The sequence below is a fragment of the Anoplolepis gracilipes genome, chromosome 8 (genome assembly GCF_047496725.1).
Source record: "Anoplolepis gracilipes chromosome 8, ASM4749672v1, whole genome shotgun sequence".
Lineage (NCBI taxonomy): Eukaryota > Metazoa > Arthropoda > Insecta > Hymenoptera > Formicidae > Anoplolepis > Anoplolepis gracilipes.
The window spans coordinates 7,603,736-7,628,758 of record NC_132977.1 but is presented as its reverse complement, the minus strand read 5'-3'; the positions used below and the strand labels follow the sequence as shown (position 1 = coordinate 7,628,758).

Here is a 25,023-nt window from a genome sequence, read left to right as displayed (position 1 = left end):
TGTAAGACAGGATATTAAAATATACGTTTTAATATTCTATGTATCTCTGATAAACATCTTTTGAACGTGTGTGCTGATAAGAATCTCTCTAAATAAACTAGACATTTTTTATTTAAATATAAGTTTATGATTTAAATAAATTATGTTATATATATATGATTATTTTATTCGGATTATTAAAGAATTATTAAATGATTAGCAAACTTTATTAATTTTAACACAATAAGTTTATTTTTTCGATGGTGAAAGCTGCTATCGTACATAATTTTTTTTTATTTTTAACTAAGAACAATATATATATATATATATATATATATTAAATAATATACACACACATTTATTTTTGCTTATTTATTATAACTTAAATAGATATGAACACATACATAAGCTATATAAAAATAAATAATGTATAGGTATTATAAATAAATAAAATTCTCTTTTTTCGTAAACATTTGATATTTAATATCATGAATGAGATTTTGAATACAACTTGCTCCAGCATTAAATTTTTTTGTTACGTGCGAAAATTGTATGTGTATAATATTTAATATTATATTACTATTTATAAGGAAGTAGTATGACACTTAATCAGAGAAAGAGAGAAAGGAAGCTGTAGTTAGCGAAATAAAGTAAGATAATGAGAGAAAAGAAAGATGATAAATATTGGAGTAAACCGAGTATTTTTACGATGATATATAATAATAATATTCAATTATTTCAATTATTTTCGATAAAAATAATATAATCATTGAGCAATGTTTAAAAAGTCATTACTACTTATTTAGATAACATAATGTATGACGATTAATTTTATCATCAAAAATTATTCCAACATCATCTTATCGTAATTAATGCAATATCATTACGGAGACGTTTCAAAGAAATTTACTCTGTATACTTACCATATATCTTTCACTTTCCTATTAAAAGCGTTGCTTGAGTCGAAAAGTAGTCAAAATTATCTGATAAATCTTTTACTTTTTTCTTTAGCTGTATAGAAGTAAGAGCTCGTCTACAAAATAAGTGAAATTGTTCGGTAGATATGAAAAAGGATAAAAAAAAGAACTTATTAGAATGATCAGTCTTAGATAGAACTCGTCTCCTTCTCATTCGTACGTATGTGACACCATTTAACATGCAACACAAATATACGATCTGTAGAAGCTAAACTACGTAATGGGATACATTCTACGATCCCTCCCGATGTTAGTGTTGCGCCAGCTCGTTCAAAGATAAACGTCAAGAATTAGATACATAGCAAATGCGGCGGAACGAGATGAAACTGTACGAAGCAGTCGTTTTAAAGACCAGAAGCGGCCTCCAGCATATCGTTGTCTATCAATAATCTCATTGCCACTGTCACCGAATTATCGCAGTAACCGCTCGATATTAGTCGTACGACAGTCACATCGTATGGCACAGGCTCTTTTATATCTGAAAAAAGAAAATTTATATATGTATCTATGTAAAATGTCTAATTACACGTACTATTTTGTCAATGATAAATAAATTTAAATAATCATTAATTATTAAATAAATTTATTTATTTAAATGTTAAATAAATATGAACAAATTCCAAAAATGACAATGCGATTGAATTTGATATCTTCTATTCCAGGATACTTTCAATCACGACTCCAAATGGAAATATTTCTTACTCGGTTTGGAGTCGATGCCGCAGATGGAGTCGATTACGTCAATATTTGTCGTGTCCAAGTTACGGGTGCCTCCGATTTGCACTTGATCCTGCGGACTCTTCGTATCACACTGAAAGTAAATATAAATTAGTATTACAATATATATAATGTATATCGAGAAGAAAAAGGATCTACTTTGTGTATAGTGCCGGTTTCCGTCATACGAGCGACGCCGTGCGAGCTGGTGCCGCCAACCCCGAGCGCGATCACTTGCACGGTACCAGGGTACATCGCCATGAGGGTACAATTGATCCGTCTGCCGTAATTGCGAAGCGTGAATGGATCCGTCGTGCTCACTGACAGGACGTTACAGGCTGAAGAAAAAAAAAATGAGAGACATAAAGGTGCGAAATTTGGTTCTCTTATTGAAATTAACTTAGGTTTATTTCATTTACCGGACCGACGCACATAATCCCAAAAGTCGTCCCTGTCGGTATAAAGTCACCTATCACTTATCTCTCTACCCGAATATTTGCTAGCGGAAAGAAATTAGATGGTAGCAAGATATAAAGCTTATCGGTATTTTTCACTTTCTACCCCTGCGTACTATTTTTCCTCTCTATTTACTTAATACGGGAAGATACCCTACTATTTCGATTCCTACTTCCTACTTTTTATATTATCCTGGCACAAGAATTATAGATCTTTCTTTCTTTCTTATTTAATATTACCGTTAGATTAGATAATTCCTTCCCAGAGCTTAATCTATAGAACTGATTCTAACTACGTCGAAGTGTATTCGATTAAAACGGCGTGAAGCCTGAATAATCAAATTATAAGGCTAAAACGCTCTGATGCGACCGAATTTGCAATGTTAATGTATTATGAGCACTTCACGTTGCTATTCAGAACAGGTAGCATTGATTTTCCGACATTCATTACTTTGACTTGAAATGTTGCGTTTTAATATTTCATTGTCAAAAATAATTTAAAAATAGATCGTGTTAAAGTAGAATTAAATAATAATCGTGAATTAAAAAAAATAGTATACAAATTTGTCTTAATTTTAGCTAAACTTCATAAATATAAAATATTGTTTTATATCTCCATATTATTTATTATTACATTTTTTAATTAACAGCTAATTAATTTGAATAAAATGAAATAATATAATTTAAATAAGCGAAATTGCAGAATTATACTGTTTAATTTCATGAATTGTGCTTGCTGAAAATATTCATCTTCCTTTTATATGTTTCCATCTCCTTATTGTTAAAAATGTAAAATTATATTTGCACGCGAGCAAGATCTCTTTAACATTTTTCCGGGTTGCAAGATTGCATGTTTTTCGAAATTTAGACTAGTATTATAATTAAATTATACTCACGTCTCGGATTTTTTGGATATCTCGCGGACACGACGAACCCTCTCCCGCGTTGAGGTACTCTGTATTGAAGAAGCGCGGCGTTCTGTGAAGTCGTAAAGATCTTCTTACTGCGATACCACCTGCTTTTACCACAGAACTCTGACACTCTTTCCTTTATCGGTAACGAATGATCGCCCTCGTTCGGAAATAATTCACCATTTAATTCCCAGCCGTCAACTACCTGTCAAATAATTAATTAAAAGTTTAATCGCCTGATAAAATTCGCAAATTTCATTGTTGCTACTTGATCGTTCAAATAGGATTCTTTAGGTTACCAAGTTGTGTTTTACGTATATTACGATATCTCTGCAAGTGTGTAAATTTATTTCTCACATATTTCTGGCCATAAAAATTTATAAAAAAAAGTATTATAAATGGAAAATAGAGAGATAGGAATATATTATATAAATTTCATAGATAATTTAAAAGTAACAAAATGTAACGAATATAAACAATTCGAAGTATACAATTGCAATCATGCAAAGAAATTACATCTTGCTGAGACGCGTCGAGCAAACTTTGCTCCTCATGCTTGTTAGACACTTATTCTTTGTAAGATTGACTTCTGCGCAACACGTGACACACCGCGTCCGCGTGAAAATTACACAAGTTTACCCTACAGGAGTTTTCCATTAATAGCGACAAGGGAGAACGAGCGTGAATTGGGGAGGAAAAACTTTGCGATTCGATTTTTGCGTAAAATTGGCACATGCGCTGCGACAATTCGTTTACGGTGGCGTAGTTCCATCTAGATAGCTTTCAAGGATTCTGCTTATTGTCGCTATGAATAAGAGCAAGTCACAGGAATATGTAAAAGTTCTTCTTCTCGATATATATTTTCCACTTCAGCTCTCTCAAAGAAATTCAATACTTTTGTTCGTGATATTTGTAAGGATTTTATAGCTTTTTAATTCATAAACTAAGTCTGAGAAAAATATATAAAGAGAAAAATATTAGATTAATTATATTAGATTTTATACTTTTTTCATTTTGTAATTTTATTTTGCATTTGATATTTCAGCTAATTAATAAATTTTGATATCATTACATTCATTAATTTTGAAATAATCTTGAAATAGATATGTTATGCTTAAATATATCGTGTTTAAAAGAAAAGACAATAGTTTTCTTTTTCCATTATTCTTTTTGATAAGTTAGAGGAGGATTTTTCTTTATATACTATATCTTTTCGGTTGCAAATAAACTATCAAATAACAGATCTGAAAATTGACGCTTAATAATAATTAATAATATTACATACCGCCAAGAGTCCATGATGATCGCAGGGAACGTCAAAGCTATTGAAATGTAGCTCTACTGTGCGATCTGGATCAGTTAAAAAATATATTCCACAAACGTCGTCACTGTCGGACAGCGATATATAGGAGAACGGTCCACTTTCCGAGGTAACAAACATGCAGTCTGTAACAGAACATCAATAATTAATTTCTAATCATCAATGCATAATAAATACAAGTATTTTCCAATGTATTTGTTATTGCATTTAATATGAACTGTATTATAATGCACAATTGTTTTCCTGAATCGAGAGTTTGCACATTATACAGGAAAATTGTACACTCGTGTATAAATTGTAAAATCATTACATTTATTTTCATCTTGTAATTTGACAATATGCCTTTTATGTACCTTTATTATTTTTTACATTCTGCATTGTACTGTAAAATTTTATTATTCGTAAACTACTAAAATGATGCAAAATAATAGTTATGTTTTATAAATTATCGTACAATATAACGTACGATTTATAAATTAAAATAGCAATATTTTCAAGCACTGTAACATTTTTACAACTTACATACTTATCTTTTATAGCTAAGAATTTATATTTTAGTAATTATTTAATTAAATAATGAGAAAAACTTTTTTTCAGTATAAAATAATTTTGTATATATAACTGTACGTATATAATACAATATATTCGCCGGTAAAGTCTCTTATTACAGTTTTACATGTTCTGTTGATATATACCGTAATATTTTAGGATTTACGGATAAAGATAATAAATATTTGCGGATTAAACGATATGACGAAAGAACACCGCAAAAAACGTAGAAGATATCAAAGATATAATGGTTTGGCTTCATAAAAGATTATTATGTACATATCTAAAAGTTAAACGTAAGAAAGAGTTATTAAATTTATAAAACAAAATTTAATTTCAATTCTCGCTTAATTAGATTAAATATAATTTCAACTTTTCTTATTATTTTTACAATCGTATCGCGATCTTAATCGTAGATTTCGATGAGATTTGGAATGATTATCAGGTAATACATAATGCATGGAAAAATATAGCCGGTCACTGTTGCGGAAACTGCGTCGTCCATCCATTAACGCGGTCCACAATTTGTGCAGTAATGCAGTTACCAGTTACCATATCAAACGGTTCAATAGCGAAGCTTACAAGCGTGTTATGCGCTTCTATTGCAACCAAAATATTTGATTTATATGTTATACTGTTAGAATTATTTTTACACGCCTTAAGATGGATTAACATGATTAGTATCTTAATACAAATAAAAATCAGAAAAAGTTTATATAAAATATCTCGAATCACAACCGAGAAATATTTTAAGAACACACATTATACAAATTATGAATTATGCGATTATATCGAGCTTTGGAGAGATAAATTTTAAATTAAATATTAATAAAATATAATATATTTGTATTACATAACAAAGATTGTAGTAATATCTAAAAATCTATGTATTTTTAATTTTATAACATAGATTTATAATAAAAACTTATATATGTGTTGTAAATTTATCTCTCTTTGTTCGAAGTGAAACATATCGATTCAGATTTAATTAAATCATGTTAATTCCAGGCTTGATAATTTTATGAACAACAAGCATAAATCTCGGCATTTAAGTAAAGTGCATGTGCGTCATCCATACATATAACGTAAATATTAGAATGTATTAATTGGAAGACTGTTTTATCAATAATTAATCATACTTGATATTTCATTGAATTACATCCTTCGTAATTGTGTAATTTCTAATATAATTGTATAATTTTTAAGAAACATACAAATGAAATATATAGCTTTAATTAATAAAATAATAATCTCGATTGTATAACAAGAATTCTCTCATTTAATTTTCTCATATAAATTGTAGAAAATTTACATCCATTATTCAATAAATTATTCTTTGATCAAGTCTAAAATAGTATTAAAATATTTTTACAGAAAACGCGAGTTTTAAACCATTTCAGCATGTTACTTACATATTATCAATTATAAGAGATAATAAAAGCAAATCGAAAATAAAGTTGCTATTTTATAAGTGTAAATTGCGACATCGAAATTTATAAGCTATTATAGCTATTATAGCTAATCTATAAGCTATTATCAAATGAAGAAACGCAGCTTTGCATAAGCTGTGGTAATGTACACCGAGCAAATCTTTCTAAGCCTAGATTATCCTTGCGAATGCATTACTACTAATTTCAATTATACGAGCAAACGCTATTCGTCAAACATTGATAATACGATATAATGGAAAAAAAGAAAATATTAATTTCGTATCTATTTAAATGTAGAAGCAAACGTTTTTTCTGACGTAAAATTTTATTTTTTCTAAATTTCCATAATCTATTGTCCTTAAGAATTCAAATATACTACAGCACGACTGAAATATCAAGTTATTTAAAATATTTTCTCTTTCTAACATGTAATACAAGCAATGCGTTAATTGCAATTATGTAATATTCGTTTACCTGTAATCGGTTGATAATGTTCGTGAGATATTTCGAATGAATTCTTCCCTCCTGTTTCGTAACCCAAGATATTGGCAGCTTCATTTATTAACTGAAAAAAACATGGTTACAACAAAGACAACGTTAGTGTAATAAATTACACAGCGATATATGACATGAGTGAGTTATATGAAATATCATTTGTATTCCGTTTTGCTTGTGCATACAAATAATTACTGAAAATTTCAGTGTGCATCCGTAGAATTTCTGATTTATTACGTAACATATGCGGAAAGGAACGTGAGGCAAAATTGACTTCGATGTATACATATATATATATATATATATATAATAGATTTTCATATTATATGCATTGAAAAAGAAAATGTAAGCTAATGCGGACAAAACATCTCTTAAATGGCGAATAGATAATCGTAGCAAGAAGTGACACAAGATGACAATCGAGCAATAATCGATGACGTTTTAACGATCACGATTTTCGATTTAAAATATTTGTCTTAAAGGAGTAATATAACATGTAATTCTCTCTTTTCGATATAAAAGCATTTTCAATTACATTAGATGCATTTTATCATAATTGTTTGTTTAAATGGTACGTAAATGAAAGACTTATTATGTATATCGGGCAAACTTGGATGGTATTTTCCTTTTGATATTTCGATATAAGAACAGCAAGTTTCATTCTAATATAACGGTTAAAGTTTGCAAAGTCCAATCTATATGCGCTTTCCTTTGGTATTTCTTGTTTCTTCTGCGCGAAACATTCGAACAAGTTTGTATTGGTTCATTATACCGTGTAATCAATTGTTTTTTATCATCTATAAGAAAAACATTTTATTGCATTTTTCAAATAAATGTTATTCATTATATAAAGTTTGTTCGATTATTTCTGTTGCAGTCAAACTAATATGTAACTAGATATGTTATTACTGACAAAACAAATATGTTAAACTCTCTGACCATATGTAATACAATATTTGTTTTAAAGGCCAAATGCATTTCTGTTATATTAAATTCATTTTCTGTTATATTAAATACACAAAGCATGTGCAGATGACACATCTCCAAATTAGAAATCATATGTACATATATTTTATTTATTATATTTTATTATTTTATTTTTTTATGTTTTATTTATTTCATTTTATTCACAGAAAATTTCTTGTTTTTATTTAATCTACGATACTACAATACTCTATCCTATTTCTTTTAATTTCCAGGCGTCTCGCATCAAATCGCACGATGCAGGACTTTATCTCAAACATTAATACGAAAATAAGTTCAATCGCTATTTAATTATAAGTTTGACATTTGCCATATAGTTCCTCCGATGCTTAGCAAATTTAATAGCAAATGCAATAGCAGAGACGGTGAATTATTCCGCTACTGGTGTCTCAAAAAAAGATAGTTCGAATCGAATATCAAATTATCAAGGACTCTTCGTTGTCGAGAGAAACAGCGTTACTGTATAATAAAATATCCTGTACAACGCTTTGAAGTATCCGAGCGCAATCTTGTTGTTGCATCTCTGTTCGTGCTTCATCATTTTGTCGCGCTGGGGCAAAAATCCGCGCAAATTGCACTCCTCGCACGAACACGCGCGTGCTTGGACACTGTATGCGCGCGAGGTAATATCCGCGTTATTTCAATTAACATTATTTCTCGACTGTCATGCGGATACGAAGCCGCTATACGGAAAACCGTATTCTCCCGCCTGGCCGATATAAACCTGTCTCGAAAATAATTGGCGAGGGATCGAGTCTGAATGATGGCCCTGGCGTACAATTGCGTATGGACGCATTAGCCGATCGCAGTACGCAAAGTAATTATCGCACGTCGCTAATATGGACATGTCCAGATCGCTCTGTCGCGCAATGTAATGTAGGATATTTTCATGTTTCTAGCTTTTGGAATAAGACACAATGTCATACGTCAAGATAATTTCATTGCTAACGTCTCTAGTTAATATTAGAGTAAGCAACCATTTTAATGTTTGGATAAAGTTAATTAAAATTAAATAACTTGAATTTAATTTGATAGAGATTAATGTAGATTAAAAAAGTCTTTTGTCTCTTTGTGCGTGCGAGGTTTACCTTCTATAAAAATTATATAAAAAAAAAAAGATTTTATATATTCTTCCATATATATATCTTTCTCTTTTTATTATGGAATATTTTATTACAAGAAGCTTAGCTTTTCTCTTTGAAGATAACTTAATCCTGTTTATTTATCTTTACTTCTTTGTAAAAGTGATGAAAAGGAGGGTAATTCAAATCTAACTAGCTAAGAATGACTTGCTCGTTTAGAGGTAGGGAACCAAAACTCGTTAAAAGTTAGCAAATGACGTCAGTTGTAGAATTCAAAAGTTCTTAAAGCTTTTACAGTTCTCAAAACTCTTTTCTTCTGCCTCTTTCAGTTTTTTTTATATAACACAATTATATAACCCAATTTACGTCACATATGTACTCTTAATTTAACTTAATCTTTAAATTCTATATAGAAAAGTGATATATGATTGATTTTATAATTATGTCTTCAATTATTATATTATTTTTATATCTATATTAAAATTTATTCTATATATAATTATATTTTTATTATTTTTTGTTTTTGCCGTTATTGTAATATTCTGTTTCACATATTTCATTTTTTTTTCAATACATACTTTATTGTTTTATTGCATAAATATAGAAATATATTGTACAATATAAGAGATTGCGCTGAATATATTTTCACAAAACTTTCTATTATTATAAATACATAAAATTAACTTTAACCAGAGAAATGTAGTAAAAAAAGCTGATTAAATAATTAATTCTCTTAGAGTGAGAAAAGAGAAAAGAGCTTCTCTTATTGGTTGCGAAAAGAAACTACGATAATTCTGTCATATGACGACCTGCTGTAAGAGTAATTTTATCTTTATTGAGTTTGTTACGTTAAAACGATTCTTAAATGAATTTCAGCTACTTTTAATAGAAGAAAAATGACAAGAAAAACTGAAGTATGATTGTACTAAAAAGATAAAGAAACTCCATAATTCTAACAACGTATAATACTAACAACGTAAATAAATAATACGAAACTCAATAAAAAAAATAAGATTAAAAATTTTATTTTATAAATTTCAGAACTATTGTTTATATAAGAAAACACACATTTCATTCTTTTACAAGAGATATTTATATATAATTGCGAATTTAATATTAAATAAGAAATATTGCAATAAATTTTTATAGCTTTCTTTGAAATTTTCTCTACAAAAAAAATTGGTCAATTTTCTATAATTAAAACTATACTTAGACATTATGAAAGAGAGACATTTCATATATCTAAAATAACTCATCTTTGACTAAACTTTTTAACCAGGATAAACTCTTTGAATGAATTTAATATCGCAATATTTTCTTCATAATCCTTAATGACTTCTTGTAATGTATATTAAACAAGTAGTTTTTATTTTTAACAATTTTAAAATAATGGCAATTTTTTATCAAGAAATATTACAGTATCATATAATATATTTATAGTGACAGACTTTCGGAAGTACATATCCCCACAAAAAAACTTTACAAAAGTAAAAAATACGCCAAAACAAAAAGATATCTCAATTTGTATGCAACTGAAAGTTTAAAAATTATGTTTACTTATAAAAATTTTTCCCTTTAAGAATAAACTAATAAAAGCATGTTTAAAAATAAATAGTTAAGTGTTCAGAAATATATGATTTAAAAGTAAATAATTAAATTAAAAATTAAATATAAAATCAAAACTAAACAAAATCAATAGTCAACTAGTCGTCAAATTCTCCGAAGCAATTCAGTTTGTTAAAATTAAGATAATAGACAGAATAAAAATTAAAATAATAAACAAATAGATTTTGGCGTGACCAGGTTGTATTAAGGTACATTATTTTTTACTACACATTTAAAAATAGATACGGCTATCTGATTTTGATTGTAAATATACGACATATTTTAAGAAATTATTATCAACATGTTAATCAAAATATATAAATCTTAATAGTCAGTCTGCGATCTGTTGCCAAAAATAATTGTAGCATTAAAATATTTTTAAAAAATTTTATAAAAAAAATTTTAAAATTTTGTAAAAATAAAAACCGGGAGTTCTTTTTTTTAATTTTATTATTTCATTCTTTTAAAAACTATGTGTATGTGTGTATAGTAAATAAAGTATCAACAAGTGATAATTATACATGTATATATCTCAAGAAAATAAGAATATGTACAGAAAGTAAATTTTAAATAAGTAATTTTAATTTTTATATACATGTATATAATAGTTTTATTATTAAATAATTAAATAATAATTTAAAAATAAAACTTACTTTTTGTACATATTTTTATTTTCTTGAAATACAGACATGTGTAATTATCACATGTTAATACTTTATTTACTTGTCACTTAATGATAATAAATACATACACACAATATAGTAACATGTGCTTGACGTATGACATATAAGTTAGATATAACTTATTATGCCGCCACTTCGAGATGTCTCTCTCTCTCTCTCTCTTCAATTGAATGTCTATGACTTTCTCTAACAAGTTACTAAACTTTTTTATACAGATGCTTAGAATCTTATTGGTGAATCATTAAACGTTGCAAATGCACCTTGAGAGACAAAATCGCTTTGCACGTGTGCGTACGTGAGATGACTGGAGAAAAATCGAACCCGAAGTGTTACAATTTTGGTTTGCGATAATCATGTGTCAGGATTGACTGCACCAATCTTATTCGGACCGGTCGCAATCAAAAGCTTGTATCAATATTATATAATAAAAGTATCATTAGATTTTTTTATTATGACTTTAGTTCCTGAAATATTTTAATCGAAAGTTTATGACACGTGAAAAAATTCTGGAATAAGCCTCTTGGCAGCGTCGACGTCTATACAATGATTCTCAACGTTCAGATAAACAATCAATGCCTAGATTATTTTTATTTTTTTTTTTTTGTTTTGGCGTCACGACGCTACCACGACGTTTGATATTACGTTTATTCCATTCTCAAAGAATCATCTTCATAGATTTCAGAAATTAATTATCTTCATAGAATAATCATCGTCATTAATTATCCAGAAAGCTCGAGAGAAAATATAATGAAAACTTTGAAATATGATGGTAATCAAAATGCGTACAATGAAGATATTGAAAAATATTGCAGTCTTTTATCCTAGTATCACGCGATTAATCTGATTGATCTTTCTACATAATTTGATTTTCTACATTTTTTATCTTTATTCTCGAGAAATTTATTTCTTTAAATTATATTTTACATATACATTGTCATGTATATGTTTGACATATTATAAAATACAAGATTTTAAATTCTACAAAGAGTTTTTTTCTCTCAAAATACACTACTATTATATATATAAATATCTCAATTTAAAAAAATATATACTTGAACAATACATATTTACCTGTTGCTGATGATGATTGTTTCCAATCGCTGCTCTCACAACGTGAAACGCGCCGGCGACGGCGACCAAGAGGATCGATACTGAAATCGACTTGGAGAACATCTTTCACCGGTCAGGAAGAAAAAACGGAATCGATGAAGAGTGACGTGTGTGAATAAAGAATTAAACTTTTCTGTCTCTTTTTCTCCTTCTTCCTCGGGGGCTGAATCGGCCTCTCTCTCTCTCTCTCTCTCTCTCTCTCTCTCTCTCTCTCTCTGCCTTTTTGATCGCTACCAAGAGATCGGAGAGCAAGATCGTGGGGTTGGGCCGAGCGCGGTAGGTGTTCTGGTGGCGTCGCGACGCACAACGTCCCTCTTATAGCCGCCTCGTCCACAGCCTCCTCGCTTCGTCCTGCTCCGGCTGCGCAACCCCGAGCCTTATCGTTACGCGGTATAATAACTTGACACGTTGGATTTGGAGGCGTGGGCGCGCGCACGGTGCGCGATAATTGTCCCATCTAGGGAGACAAAGGTATTCCACCTGGTTGTACAGCTGTTACATATTTCTACTACAGCGTTTTTTTCTCTCTAAAAAATAAATTTTAAAAAATTAACGTTTCATTCAAATACCACGCATCATGTATTTCCATCTCTAATAGTCAATTTGCAAACTGTGTCCTTTATTTTATTTTCATTGTTGACAATTCGACGATCATAAACGCCTCGATATTTTTTTCTAAATCTCTTCGAAATTTCAGACATGCGAAAACTGACACGCTGTGTACTCTCACGTGAATTTGGAATGCTCTGAAAAGCATCGATAAAATAATTAAAAGTATAAGAATAAAACTTGTTTGTTCTCTTCTAATATAGATTTTCTCTCTTTTTCTGTTTCTCCTTCTTTTTAAATTTTAAAAGTTTTCATATTTTGCTTATTATTTTTTCATTTATCTAACTTTTATGAGAATGTCATAAGAACAACAATTACATACGGATTTTTATTACAGTTTTTGAAAATTGCTACTGCTCTGCGTCAGCATCGAACTACGACGAATATTGTAAAATCAGGCGGAGAGAGAGAGAGAGAGAGAGAGAGAAAGAGAGAGAGAGAGAGAGAAAGAGGGAGGAAGGGAGAAGAGGTTGACATTTTAAATATTCTTCAATATTTGTGCTTATTACCGTATACGACGTTTATTACCGTGCGCATATCGAAATACACGATCACAGCATGACGTTGAAATCCGGCAGGACTCGCGTATGTCATTCTGTCAGCGAGATGAACGTTAAATGATCGCTCGATTAGGAGCAACCTGGAGAAATTCCTCGTATATACATATATATATCGTCTCGACATTGCGACGTCTTGTCCGGCTTTAATCTTAAAGCGGTAATTGAGATCGATGATGACAGCAAGAAGTCGTCGTCCGTGTGGCTCAAGGTAATGTCCTGTAAGCTTTACAAATGATTTTTCCTACAAAGTGCACTAAAAGAGGGCACGTTATTATATTTGCTTTTTTTCTTTCGAATTCTAAGAATATTATTAATATATGAATATAAAGCGAGAGAATAGAAAATTATATAATTACAGTAGCAAGTTCAATTTTTGATAAAATAGATGTAGAAAAATGTATTTTATGGTAAATATAATATCCAAATATGCCAATCTTAAATAGTTCAAAATGAGAAAACTGTTTCAAGATAATGATAGAAGACAGAAGAATCTAAAGAAAATGACAAATGGCAAAAGATGAATATTAAATTAAATCATAAGTTTAATCGAAATCATATATAAGTGACTGTACAATTGGTCATCAACTTTTTATGTTATTAGAGATAACAATATTTAATTAAAATATTCAATGTACAAAAAATCAAAATATTTCTATAATCGACTTACAATATATATAAATAGCGATATAATAAATAATTAATACTTTAATTGTATGCATTTTATAACATAGTACAAAATGAATGGTCAATAACTGATCAAAAGTTAATTATGTGCAAAAAATTATTACTAGTAATATGTTAAATACACAGAATTTTAAATCAATAAAATTTGAATGTATGTCTTTAAATTAAATTTTTTAAGAAAAATTCTTGACTAATAATCGCATATTATTACAGATTTTTATCCTTTAATACATAATAATACGTTAAATAGATAAAAAATGATTACTATTTCAAAATAGTTCTTTTGCACAGTAGAGCCAAAGTACCCTATAAACGTTAAAAACCACCCTACGACGGTATATCTATTTAGATGTAAATCGTTGACATTACGTATGCATGGTTTCCCATAGAAGTTAAACATGAAGAGAGATGCGTTTTAATGTACCACTAGTGAATAAGAAATCGCGATTTATCATCTAATAATTTTATCACGTGTTCGAATACCAAACAGATGATGGACGTGTAATCTTTGACATGTAGTCATCCTTTCGACTATTGTATTCTACAAGGAAAATACAAATAATAATTCGAAATAACCAATTAATGAACATCGTGATCGATGCATTACGATATATCGTATATGTGTTCCTTGAAAACAATTTTTCTCTTATATACGTGCAGACGACAGTTCGTATCCTCGATACGAGGATCGGGCGTGTCACGACAAAACGGTATATTTCGCGAGTGGATTCTCATGTTTATGATTAAATTAAATACGATTAAAACAATGGTCGTAAAGCGGAAAAACCGCTGCAAATAATACACATTTATGGGTCTATCAATAATACAACCGCCGATTTACAATTCCACCGTGGATTAATCGACACGTGGACGTTCTCGACTTCTGCTTTTCATTATCGGTCTCTCTCGCGCGCGTGCGATTTAGGATTAACATCCTACTAAAATTCAGATTAGAAGAAAGAGACATTTCGCTTCCCCAAGATACTATTTTCGAAATCTATCTCGGCGATATATATCTCTCGGGAGTACATATATTCTAATATATTATACGCTATGTGTGTAATGTTACATTTTAAACAAGGTTTGGAAAATGCTTTTGCGTAATCGAACAGCTTACGGTGAAATGTGCAACGATATGGAAATAATAAAATATCTCGAAGGAAAAAAATAGACCACAAGAGATCGCGTGTACGTGATTATTAATAAAATTCAAGGCCTTAGCTATGAATAATTCAGAATTTCAGAAAGTAATGCCGACTGCTCACGCTTTTATCCTTGATGTTATCGACGAGAGTAACAATACGCATCGCGTTGGAACCTCTTCTTGAATAATTCGTTTCTCCGAAACTTTCACTTGGCAAAGAACTAAGGATGCGGGGGCACGAAGAATGGATGTTGTTCCTCGTCGGGGATCCCCTGATCGCTCCTGTGAACGTGGTATAATCCGTAATTAACACCGCTCGTGGCTATCTTTTTCAGGCCCTGGATGCTGGACAAAATGAGGGCCATTTTGGCGAGGAGCAGAGCCTTGCCACCCAGCACCGCGAGAAACTGAAAGCCCATCGGTACTAAGATTGAACCCATCAACAACAGACCTATCATCATCAGCGGTAGCATGTGATGACGGTGACGGTGACGATGTCGATGACGTCTTCGACCTGGGAATTTGCAAAATTAACTGTTAATTACCTTTAAACTCGATTGTTTCGTAAAACTTTTGTTGCGACTCACTTTGAACAATGTTATTGTTCGGGCCAAACTCGGACGATGCTATATTGAACATGTGTTCAATGTTAACTTTGAAAGCGTGAGTTCGCAGAACACGTGCCAATCGATTCCAAATGATTGCTGACCAGCTGGTGTTATCTCCCGATCTATTGGGAAAGTTATCTTTGCTGAAGAATAGCCGCACGTGTTTTAATTGCAAATATGATTTTATTTGCAACAATGACATATGCGATAAATTTTGCAGACAAGTGATGAAAAAAAAAAACTGCAAGCATATTAATTTAATACATATCTTTCTCTCTCTCTCTCTCTCTCTCTCTCTCTTTCTCTTTACAACTTTGAAATTTATGTTCTAATAATGTTCATTTTTCAAAAATACATGTAATTATGTATATATCTACGGATTAATTAACGATTTCAAAAACTATATCGTTTACATTAGAGATATTATAATATTGTTGCAAATTGTTCTTTACCTAATTACACATGATTAATTTTTCTTATATGTTTCAGTACTTCTTTAATATTCACAATATCTTTATTGCATCATTCATGACATATAACAAAAGCGATTTTTCTTTTATCTTTCCAATAATATCGTATAATTTAAAATAATTAAAAATTTTCTATGTACAGCGCTCTAAACGTTGAAGTACACGATAGATAACATTCTTCCCAAATTTAACAAGACTTCTAATATAATAAATATACAAGCTGCAGGAGAATCCCTTCAATAAAATTCCAGCTCCCCTATCTCTTTGATTAATTTATCTTTAGCCTTTGTCGGACAAATTCTATTTCTGACTACTACACCTACCTGTTTCTCCGCTACAACTCATCGAACGGCGGTCCCGCAAAGTTTATTCATATCATTAAACTTTTTTTTTTTTATTTATTAATCTTTTACATTATAAACAGAGATCAACTCACTTAGATTTCGTACTGTTTTTGTCGTTCGGACGAAATCGTATCAAATCGAGTCCCTCGAATATCGGAATGATGTCATCATCGAGGAAGGCATCAAAGGTGTCGACTATTTCCTGTTGCATGCATCCCTTAAAAATCTCCAATAATTCATCCTGGCCGGAACTGTTCCGGGACTCCGGCGAGCAATTTTTGAGTACAGACCGTAATCCGGAATACCATCTTGCTTTATCGTCACAGCCGGCCCTTACGACCGCAGTCAGTGCGAGAGCAAGGATGTGGAAAGCACGAGGGTGCATCTGCATTTAAATGCGTAGGTGCCTCTCAGGACCGGTGATATCGATGTGGGTTAATATACTGGCTAAATTTTTTCTCTTTTTTTTCCTTTTACAGATAGGGAATGTATCTCGTTAAAAATCAACTCATTTCCTTTGAACTACGAACTTTCTTTGAACTTTTTTGCCAATATTGAGAAGCGTTTTTTTAAAGCAAAGATATTAAAACCAGCAAAAGAATATACACAGTTCAAAGAAAGGCACCTAATAAAAGACACCTATATTTATTTATATTTACACAAAAGCTATAAACAATACAAACTGACAATGAATTTAGAAATAGAAATAGAAATTAGAAAAAAAATATTTGGAATCCTTTTTGCACACTTTGGTTTCAATACAAGTATAAATTAAGTTAAAAAAAAATGAACAATTTATGAATATTTTTTTATTTATGTTTATATATATTTTTATCAATTTAATATTTATTTTTATAATTATCAAAAAGCTCATTCTTGTTTTTTTAAATATTATTTTCATGAATAAAATATAAAATATTTGTTAAACTATATTATCAATTCTAAAAAATAAACTCTCGGACAAACATATAATGGTCGATAAAAAATTTATTAGATAATGTTCAATGTTTACACGTGCTTCATTTTTCCTCCCACTTATTTTTTCGTCTCGGTACAATTTGACCTATTATTGTCATCATATTATATTTTTTATATATTTCCATCTTCAATTCTATTTATATATAAATTGTGAGATGTTTGAAAGTAAGAATAGAAAATCAATACTGCGACAATAAATTTATATTTTCTCAAGAAAATTTGAAATCAGAATTACCAATTTTCAAAAATATAATATAGTTACTGAATATTTTTGTAAAAATCTTATTAAAAGATGTCGCATTATTTATTATTTAATTTTCTTTTATTTTTAATAAAAATAAATATATATGATTTATTGAAAGAAGGGAAATATATCTGAATTCAATTAAATGTAATTTTATACTATTTTATATATTTATTTCTGTATTTTATATTTACATTTATATTAATTAATCATACCATTTATTATTATTAAATGTATTGCATTAATTTTTTTCGTTTTATTTTTCACTTACTTTTTAATTTTTCATCATTAACTGTTATATTTTTTTATTCGAGACGAAAATATCTTTAATTTAATTTAAGTTACATAAAGAAAATGTTAAATAAAAACAAAGGCGTGGAATTGTAAAAATATCACTCGTTAATTTGTGACATACTCTTCGAGTTCACATAAACACTCATGTAGATTTTTACCTGGAAAAATCGGCACTCCTCCGTGGATCTCTTCGCCAACGAACACGTCGCGGTGCACTGCGGAATACGGTCGTGCGGGCGGTGCGTCGCGTACATTTATACGTGCAGAAAATAGACTAAGGTGCCGTGCAAGTGGTCATTACGAGTCATCGAAGGGCATCAAGGTAGCGGTCAAAAGGCGGCCAGACTTTACGCTCGACTGACCTCTCTTCGCAATCGCCGGCAAGAAGTGTGCTAGCACATACTGCCTACCTAATACGACAATCCGGACACTGCGATTTTCTTTCCGATGATGGAATTTGTTCGATTTCCGCTAACTATTCAATTTATTGTTTTCATATCGACGATTAACATAAATACTATTACGGAAGAAGCTTTATTAAAAACTTTAGAACACAAATTCTGCAAAAAATAACTAACTAATAATTTAAAGAAACTCATCGCAATGTTTAAACGAAAAAGTTATAATTGTATAAGATTAAATTTTTCTATATATAAATCTCTAAAATATCGATGCAAGCTATTTTTTCACCTTCCCAAAAAAATAAATAAATATAAAAAAGATATAAATTTCAAATTTGTTAAAAAAAGTACAAAAAATATGTTGCTTTAATATATAGATGTAGAGTAAAAATGAATACATTTTTATAACAAACTTGATCAGTAATTCTTTCGGTCCAGTTTCATCACTGAAATTAATTAATTTAAGATTACTCTCCACTAAGCTACACAGTTCATCTCGTTGTTAACTGCGCGTGACTTGGTGCAAAACACGCACATGTCTCTTAATCAGTATATACTAACAAATATAATAAGAAATTTGGAAGATTGAAATCATAGTCTGAAATATTGCCTTCTTGAAATATTTAAAAACATAGTAAAATATCTATTACAAAATACATTTCAAAATAGATCATTCAGAATAAATGTTTCTACTTTGAGAGAGAAATACAATAAAAAATGCAACACACATGAATTGAATTCGTATTAGATTGTAAATCTAAAAGTAGACGAATTAACATTTCTAATGTGTATAACGCTGTATATATATACATATATAATCCTGCATCTGTGCAATAGTAATTTACCAGTAAACCAGTAATATCATACGTTTGAAATTTATATATAATATATAATAATGTGTATATGCGAATATTATTTAGCGTCTAAATTATAAACTCAGTCGATACATAAGATGATAAAGCTACAATAAAAAATGTATGATGATATTTAAAGATAAAAGATTTCGAAAATTTATTTTCATGTAATAGAATATCCTAAATATTTATTATTGTTAATTAATTATATTGTTAGTGCATTTTTCGATGAAACAATTATTAACGTAATTTACATAGAATTTAGTCACTTGAATAGAAATTTCATTTAGAAATCAGAATTTAAGTAGCAATATTATTATAAATTAATTTGATGTAATACCGAGAGAATTATAATTATAATTTGTTTTATCCATTCATCTGTCATTATCTTTTGCATTATGGTCAAAATCATATAAAAACAATAAATGACTTAATTATGTCACAACCTTATAATCAATTTTACCTAAATAGACATGAATGTAATTAAAATAAAATATTACTTCTGTAATAGGTATATCTAACAAATATACAGACACAAAAAATTTGTTAAATGTATATATGTACTGTAAAATAAAATGTGAAAAATTGATATCTTAACAATTTTAAAAATATTGATCACGACTACACTGCGACCATTTTTTTGTGTTTATTAATTTAAAATAAGCCCACAATGGGAATTTTCAGTTCCATTAAGCACCTTGAACACACAAGTGTGTGTTTATATTAATTAACATATAAAAATATTCAGTCTTTTTTAATACACAATATATATGCAGCATATATAATGATTTATATATAAATATAAAAATGTATATATATTTATATATAAATCATATATATATATATATATATGATTTATCATCAGGCAGAGAGATTTAGAAACAAATTCTGTAATTCTGTCATGTAACTGCATGCTACGTTACGTTTTAAAAACGTAGGAATTGTAACTGCACACTGAATAATTGTCCTCTGGTATCGGCTCACACTCATCGTGTCGTCCATTGGAAATTACACTCTCGGTAGGCTTCATTCCTTTAACGCGATACTTATTTGTAGACATACCGGAAGTGATACACAATTCCAAAAGAGCCCATTCCTGCGTGGAAATCCGCGAGTTCTCTTCACTCGTGGAGTTCATCGAACTGTGACGCAAAGGCATCATATTCACTGTGCTTTTACATGTGTAATCATCAGTGTTTTCTGTCTTATTGCAAACTGGTGCACACTTCATAACGCGAGATCGCGCAGATATACAATGATTGTCGACAGAATTGCCGTTTTCACTCTCAGTGTGACGAAACGACGATCTTCGAGCACAGTACGGCGAATTGTTTATCCTCTCGCGTGTACCGTTATCACAGTTTCTTAACATCTGACCAGACTGTGCTATACTACTGTTCGTCGTTCTCCCCGAGAAACCACTAAAATTACCTGATACATTTCTATAACGTATATCCGGCGTATTGACATTCACGGATTTATACAATGGTGAGTGTAGCGTAGAACTCTTGGAAGAATAAGTTTTATTCGTATAGCAGGAGGATGGAGGAACCCAAAAACTCTTCATAGGTTTCGGGCATGGGTCAGATTTTTTGAGTGTCGGCGTCACTGTTGTAGACATGGAACTAAGTGTCTAAAAATCGCCATATTACATATATTAGAAATATACTAAAGGAACACCGTCTATTTTACAGAATAAAATATAAAATATATTATAGAATATATTCCAAGTTTGAAAACAAAAAAGCATTTTTTGATAATTAGTTTTCAATCCGGTTTTGTACTTGCAACATACACACATAAAGAACCTACTTTTGGCATTCCAGATCTAATACATTGCGCCAACATGACATCTTCCTCTTCTTCAGAAAGCCCAGTGTCTTCAAAAGATAAACGTTTTTTTGTTACAGCGTTCTTTCTTTGTTCTACATATCTTGATTGAAGAAATCCTGAAGAAGTGGAGGGCATCTGCATTGCATTTATTATTTTTTCATTATGATTTTCCGTGACTTGTGTGAACGGCTGTTTGATAGATGGTGACATGCTAAATCTTGCCTAAAACAAATTGTCTGATAAGAAAATATGACTCATAATTGATTGATGTATTATTACAAAATTAAATGGTATTTCTCTTTTTAGTTAAAAACCCAATTAATAACCTTTGGCATTGCAGATTGTATGCATTCTGTCAAAATAGCTTCATCATCTGAATGATTCAGACTGTCATCAGAAAATTCGTCCGGATGTCTCAATAACCTACCGCCTGGCGATTTAGGTCTCGATATAGGAGTCTTATTCGCATGATTTGCTTCGACAGGCGAAGACGATGGCGTACCGCATATATTAATCATATGCGAGGTTTCCAACTTTTTAGCGAACGGGATGCTATTTGTTGGAGGTAGAGTTATTTGCCTCGCCTATAAATAATAATATAAATGGTTACTTTAAATGATATAATATAGTTTTAGACTTGCAGCGTCATAATTCGGAGTTACATGTGTTCTTACTTTATAAATGTCTCTGAATAATGAAGGAGCAAAGAAAGCAAGCCGAAATAGCAAAGAACTCGATAGTTATTATAATTAAGCAATATCAAATATAACGCGCCTACCAAGTTTCATCGAAATCAATGGATTACAATTTCTGACTCTTCTCTTGTAAGAAAAAGATATTCAATTAAAGAAATTAATACCTTAGGTATGCCCGATTGAATGCATTCATCTAATATTTTTTCATCCTCGCCTGACAGATTTGAACTTTCATCGAATAAATCACTTCTCTGGCAATCAACCTCGGCTAATTGGCTGTCTGGTTCTATCTTTTCCACATCCTCTTGTACACTTGGCATCGAAAGAGCGGACAAGTTAGATTGCGATCCTACTGGAGAGATATCCGCGGGCGTATCTTCCGTACAATATACGTGTACGGTATCTGAAGCAACAGTATCCGCAGTTCTATTCGTCTTCAAAGTATTGATAGGAGTTTCTACAGGAGTCGCATGTGATTCCAATCTACTTGGAATAGAATTTCTCTGATATGATACTAAGATTTTCGACGATTCTGATTGTGTGGATTCCTGAATCTTGAGGGATTGTCTATATCTGTAAATATATTTGTTAATATTATTTTACATGAAAAAGAAAATGCATAATTGTTAGATTTAATAAAAAATCATTGTATAACTTTTTATACAAATATATTTATAGAAATCATTTTATTTGATCTCTGGAACATTACCTGTTAGTTTGCATTCCCATATTAATACAGGCAGCCAACATATCTTCATCATCCTCATCACCGTCGCTTACTTGTTCCTCTTTCTCTTTACTCTTTGAGTTGCTTATTGTCATATTAAGCATATCAGTCTCGAGTTTATGGATATCTTTCTCATTTTCATCAGGTACTCTTTCCAATTTACAATACATCTTTGTATCATTAAGTATTTTGACTTCGTCGTCAATTGTAAGGGAACTCAGACTTGTTGCACTAGAAAATTCAATTGGTGTTGATTCTTCCTTGAAAGTAGCAATCTCATCTTCAAAAACACTACTCATTGTGATTTCTGGTTTAGAAAATGCTGTAACAGATATAAAATTCAGGTAATCTTACAACAGACAAATATTTGCATTATTATTAATATTATTACTATCATTGCATTGGTGCATAATAGCATTATAAATACATTATTTTAATGACATACATAAATGCTGTCGAACTGATGGTCTTAGTGTCTCTTCTTGCAGTTTTGATACAAATTCTACATTCTGAGTTTTATGATTACGTGGACTAGGTAAAGCTGTCTGTGTAGGTGAATCTGGCAGTTCACTTGGTGAAACTATACCGCTGGTTCTACGACTAAGGAAATGATAAAGAATAATATTACTTTTACATAGTATTATTGCAAAATTAAAGATAGTAAGTAAATGATTAAAATTTATATAAAGATAACATTTAAAATGTACAATTTACCTAAAATCACTGACCACAGAACTACGATCATCATGAATTGAATGTTGCTCGAATCCACTCAACGAGCCAAGCGAACTACAGCGTGAAAACATTAAAGGAGTTTCTTCTGCATAATAATCTTGACCACTGAATGTTACCATTTTTCCTGAAAACATATTTTCATACTAAATTCATAAATATATTTTTGATGTATCAAATTTATAAAAATATTTTATTTTTTTCTCTCATTACACTGTCAACATGATAACCGTTACAAACCTTCTTTATCCAGCACACGTGGATTATTCTTGCGCTCGGACAAATTATCATTTCCCGAAGACAATACTACTTGACTGTTATTCAATTTCAGAGCACTGTGATCATTATTTTCCAGTTCTTCCTTATTTACCGAAGGCGGCGAGTCTACTTTTGAGATAACTCCTGGAACGTTATTCTGAGAAGTCACCGCACTACTCAGGGAACTAAGTGAATTGGCACGCGAGAAACCGTGCGACGTTTCTTCCTCGTAATAACTTACTATCTTCTCTGGCGTTATCTGGCCAGAATTAAGAACTGCAATGTCCTTCTGGTTCTCTTCAAGTTCTTTCGTTATCAGACCGTCTTGTTCGTCGCAGTCAGGTGTCTCAGGCTGTTTGATAAAGGACACAAGACTCTTCCTAATGATTTCAATTGATTTCTTCGGCATCTTCTTCGAGACTTCGCTCTCTTTCATGTCCTCTACTCGAAGATCCGACATGGAAGTGGCTGTGGAGAAATTGAAAGGTGTCTCATAAGGGGTTCCCTCTGTACAGTAAGTCTTGACCGTGTCCTCCTGTCCGCTGACAGGAAAGTATTCGGCGCCCTGTTTCTCCTCCTCATCAGTGTCGTCCTCGGCGTATCGTAGACTATAATCCGTAGGCTGATCCAGATCGGTCTCGGCGTAGTCGCCGAACAAATCCACCTTGGAGTCGCCTTGGCTGTACTCCTTTTTCGAGACACGACGCGGTTGCTGAGCGCCCGATTCGGCCAGGTGATTCTGCGATGGAGCATTTCTCTCGGTATACTTCTTGCTATAATCAACCGGCTGATCGTTCACGTCCTCGTCGTATGCTTCTGCGTCATCCATACTAAACGGATCTGTGTGGTAGGATTAGTTAATCTAGGCACATCATCCAAGTTAAGATCTGATTACAAGAGCAAAGTAATTTACAATGCTGATATTATGTGATGATAACTGGCTGAAAAAATATCAAAGACCGTCACACAATGATCAAGAATCAAAGATTCAATGCCACAATACTTTCTTCTCTCTTTATTAGAACCGCTGACAGAACAAAGTACTTCTTCTTCTCCTTTTTGACAAGGGACTGTTTAGTCCATGCTGCCAGGATGCCGTCTCGATTAAGTGCTTCAGAACAAAGTACTATAACCATAACATAAACTTCTAATGCCATAGAAGATGAAATAAGATGAAGGTAGCGTCGTACATAATTTACAAACGTCAAATACACTCTAGAGTGCGTCTGTCATCGATGTACATCCCGATTGGATACAACCAATCACATGGACCGATGCCTGGGGATTTTC

At 30.9% G+C, this 25,023-nt stretch overlaps 3 protein-coding genes across 5 annotated transcripts; all 3 read right to left on the bottom strand.

The window, feature by feature from the left end:
• Positions 1–431: 431 nt before the first annotated feature.
• On the bottom strand, positions 432–12,571 carry Crh-bp (corticotropin releasing hormone binding protein). Its single transcript, XM_072897524.1, has 7 exons — positions 12,260–12,571; positions 6,814–6,904; positions 4,325–4,485; positions 3,025–3,244; positions 1,833–2,011; positions 1,659–1,767; positions 432–1,434 (listed from the first exon to the last, which is right to left on the bottom strand). The coding sequence occupies exons 1-7, from the start codon at positions 12,359–12,361 to the stop codon at positions 1,301–1,303; spliced, it is 996 nt and encodes a 331-aa protein (XP_072753625.1). The 5' UTR covers positions 12,362–12,571; the 3' UTR covers positions 432–1,300.
• A 605-nt stretch (positions 12,572–13,176) lies between these two features.
• Positions 13,177–18,877, bottom strand: Osi23 (DUF1676 domain-containing protein Osi23). 3 transcript variants are annotated; one of them, XR_012047178.1, is made up of 5 exons: positions 18,392–18,877; positions 16,810–17,102; positions 15,883–16,025; positions 15,417–15,809; positions 13,177–13,690 (listed from the first exon to the last, which is right to left on the bottom strand). XR_012047178.1 is itself a non-coding variant. In XM_072897532.1 (4 exons), exons 1-4 carry the CDS (start codon positions 18,485–18,487, stop codon positions 15,517–15,519), a joined length of 825 nt encoding a protein of 274 aa, XP_072753633.1. In that variant the 5' UTR covers positions 18,488–18,877; the 3' UTR covers positions 14,407–15,516. The 3 variants fall into 3 exon arrangements, 1 of the variants encoding a protein (XP_072753633.1); XR_012047179.1 differs by having other exon boundaries at positions 13,177–13,683; XM_072897532.1 differs by lacking the exon at positions 13,177–13,690 and having other exon boundaries at positions 14,407–15,809.
• A 1,152-nt stretch (positions 18,878–20,029) lies between these two features.
• LOC140668456 (uncharacterized) lies at positions 20,030–24,899 on the bottom strand. The gene is made up of 9 exons (XM_072897458.1): positions 24,647–24,899; positions 23,716–24,573; positions 23,458–23,602; positions 23,189–23,343; positions 22,726–23,065; positions 22,181–22,589; positions 21,648–21,905; positions 21,301–21,543; positions 20,030–21,121 (listed from the first exon to the last, which is right to left on the bottom strand). The coding sequence occupies exons 2-9, from the start codon at positions 24,560–24,562 to the stop codon at positions 20,408–20,410; spliced, it is 3,111 nt and encodes a 1,036-aa protein (XP_072753559.1). The 5' UTR covers positions 24,563–24,573; positions 24,647–24,899; the 3' UTR covers positions 20,030–20,407.
• Positions 24,900–25,023: the final 124 nt, after the last annotated feature.